The sequence below is a fragment of the Juglans regia genome, chromosome 5, assembly GCF_001411555.2.
Source record: "Juglans regia cultivar Chandler chromosome 5, Walnut 2.0, whole genome shotgun sequence".
NCBI classification, from domain to species: domain Eukaryota; kingdom Viridiplantae; phylum Streptophyta; class Magnoliopsida; order Fagales; family Juglandaceae; genus Juglans; species Juglans regia.
This window is the reverse complement of record NC_049905.1, coordinates 2,585,613-2,588,697: the sequence shown is the minus strand read 5'-3', so window position 1 is coordinate 2,588,697 and position 3,085 is coordinate 2,585,613. Positions and strand designations below refer to the sequence as shown.

General features: G+C 41.7%; 1 protein-coding gene across 1 annotated transcript; it reads right to left on the bottom strand.

Annotated features, from left to right (window-relative positions):
* Positions 1–551: 551 nt before the first annotated feature.
* Positions 552–2,257, bottom strand: LOC108987819 (zinc finger protein ZAT9-like). The gene has a single exon (XM_018960847.2). It carries the CDS (start codon positions 2,255–2,257, stop codon positions 695–697), a length of 1,563 nt encoding a protein of 520 aa, XP_018816392.1. The 3' UTR covers positions 552–694.
* Between the last annotated feature and the right edge of the window lie 828 nt (positions 2,258–3,085).

The following is a 3,085-nucleotide window of genomic DNA, read 5'->3' as shown; positions in this document are numbered from 1 at the left end:
AAGTAAATCTATCGAATCAGATAAAATTGTATCAATAAAATTCCTTTTTTTTTTTTTTTTTTTTTGATAAGCAATTCTGATCATATCATCACGTCCAGATCTGAATACCCACTCTTAACATTTTGCTCATTAAAAAGAGAAAATGTACAGCATCGAAGACCAAAACATCCTTGATCGAGTTGGTATCCATTTAAACAAGCAAAAATGGTGGGACACGATCTTTTACAACTCCTCATGTGCAACTAGTAATTTGGACTACACTCTGTACTAATTCCAACCAGAATAATCTAATCTTAACTGATGAAGCAGCGTTCAATCAGGAATCAGAGCTAGTTTAATGGCCAATGTAGACTGTCACTACTAAAAACATCATGCAGTTCACCTTTTTTTTTTCCCCATCTAATTAGCATCTACAGATCAGGGGGAGAATCCGGGAATCATGAAATATGTTTTTATTGAGAAAAAATCGTATGTGCTTTGCAGACCTGAGTCCCATTGGCCCACCAAAATTACAGCAAGAAAAACACTAATATATATTATGAACATGAAAAAACAAAACAGTGTAATTACGAGTCTTTTGAGTTTATACTTACAGTTTCTTCGTACACATTAGAAAAGGAAGAAAAAAAAAAATGAAAATGGAATAATTACTTGGAGAGGATGCATGATCGTCATGACTTTGCTTCACAAAAACTTATGGGTCAGCTGCCACATCAGTAGTTGAACCAATCCCCACCTGCAACCAAGGTGAGGAACCCCCACTCGTGTTCATGTCTTTCAACTCACTTAGCTTAGCTAACTTCACTTTACTGTCTGCCTCATCATCCACATTCGGCAGTAGTATCGAACCATTACTGATCATGTCATGGATATTATTATTGTTGCTATCAATGTTGTCATTGTCATTGTCTGCATTTCGACGGTGGTGGAGGTTTTGGTGTTGGTGTTGGTGCTGGTGCTGGTGATTATCTTCCTTTTGATCTTTTGCACCTTTCCAAGGCTGTAAATAAATATCTGTAGAAAGTCCAATCCGGCGGCCTGGGGGCTTAATTATTTGGACGTCCCTCCGCGACCCTCTAAGATCGTGATGATCATTAAGTACGACTGGTGCAGGAAGGTTAAGATCGAGCTTGAGATCAAGCAAGTCTGAATCATCATCGAGCTTGGGCTTCGGATTTATTATTTGCTGCTGATCCATCTGATCTTGCAGCTGCTGAAACTTAGCTAGCGTAGAAGTTTCGGGTGCGTTTGATGTAATCCAATGGCACCTCTTATGGCCACCTAGCGCTTGCCCGGACGAGAAAATACGATGACATATCGAGCACTCATGCACCTTTGATTTCCTCTTGGATGTGGATGCCATTAATGGCGGATTAGAAAGTTGATCGAATTGTAGGGTTGAGTTTGATTGTGTCGGGAAGAATTCTTCGTGAGTGATCACGTCGTCGTCGGCTTGACTATCATCGAGGTGGTGGTGGTGGGGGTCAATCCGGGCGGCGAAACAGCCTTTAACTTTTTTGTGGCTGGCTCTGTGACCACCTAATGCTTGGTGGGAGTTGAACACTTTCTTGCATGCCTTGCACTCGAACAATCCTTTGGCCACGCCCTTGTTCTTGCTGTTGTGATGATTTACAGGAACCTTCAACGAAAGTGGAGCCATAAAATTCATGGGGTTTCGTCGCTCCTGATCTTCTTTACTGGCGGAAGCACAAGACTCCTCGGGCTCGGCCACCATAGGGTCGACGCCTGCATTTGATAACATCATCAAGCAATTTGCGAGGTCTTCCTCCTCGCTAGAAGGGCAATTCGAATTGAAATTATCCACTTTCGCTCTAAATGATCTTTTTCTTTTAGACCAGGCTCCGCACCCTCTTCTTGATCCTGTGCCATCATTCTCGCCTTCTGAACCAGGCGATGACACGAGGGACTCGGCGTCTTCGGAGCTACATTTTCCATGTTCGAGAAAAGATTTCCATGACAAGAATTCTTTGCCGCAATTCTCGCAAACACGGCAGCTCTTGAACCGATTTGGGTTTGTTCTCAAAGCGTACATGCGCTTGTTGCTAGGGGGAACGTTGCCGCCGAGCTTATCATCCCAATCACTGGCAGGGTCTTCGTCGTCGATGTGTCCGTTCTCGTCGCCTATTCCATGAGCCCTCATGTGACCTCCAAGTGCTCTTCCACATCCAAAACCTTTCTTGCAAATTTTGCAGAAGTGCTTCAAGTTTGATGCAGGATGTTCCAAAACAAAAGCCATACAAAATCAAATGAAAAAAAAGGGAGAAAAAAAAAAGGAAGAAGAATGAAAGAAAGTCCAAGAAAGAGATGAACACAAGAGACAAAGAGGATGAAGTGGGATAAGATTATAATTAAGAGGGATGGAGTCAGGCACGTACGGGTTGGAGTTTATTCTTGTAGTGGAAGTTGTTGTGGGGGTTTGTATGGTGAAAATTAAGGGGCAATAGTCCTAGTTTTTAGTTGGAGTATTGGTTGTGGTTAATTTGTGTGTGTGTGTGTGTGTCATGTGAGAGAGAGAGAGAGAGAGAGAGAGAGAGATGGGAGTTCTCGAAGAAGATCAGCTATAGATCAGAATTGTGGTGCATGACAAGTGGAGGGATCGGAGGGTGAGAGGGTGAGAGACTTTTTCTAAGACTTTATAATTTGTGTGGTGGTGGCGCCGCCAGTCAAAAGCAACTGAAGGAGGCCCGTGAGTCCAGTACGTACTCATGTATGTGTGTGTGTGTTCGAGAGAGAAATGAAAGAATCAAGAGATCATTGATCAGCTCGATCGATATTGAGAGATCAGTGTGAGGGATCGAGCTGTGAGTGAAAGGGGAAATTACGGAGTGGTTAATCTAACTGCCATACCCTATTCATATCCCTTCAATTCCAAGCCAAGAAAACTAATTTATGCTTCTCCTTGTCTGTCGGTTGGTTCAAGCTGCTTTTCCACACAAAATATATATATATATATATATATATATATTTATATATATAATATTATTGTCTACTAATTTATAATTATTATTGATCTTGTAATTACTATTAACCCTTTTGAGATCACGTACGTTTATCTTTATATTGC

What these genes read in the sequence shown, in the direction of transcription:
- LOC108987819 (XM_018960847.2), bottom strand. Translation starts at nt 2,257, where the DNA reads ATGGCTTTTGTTTTGGAACATCCTGCATCAAACTTGAAGCACTTCTGC.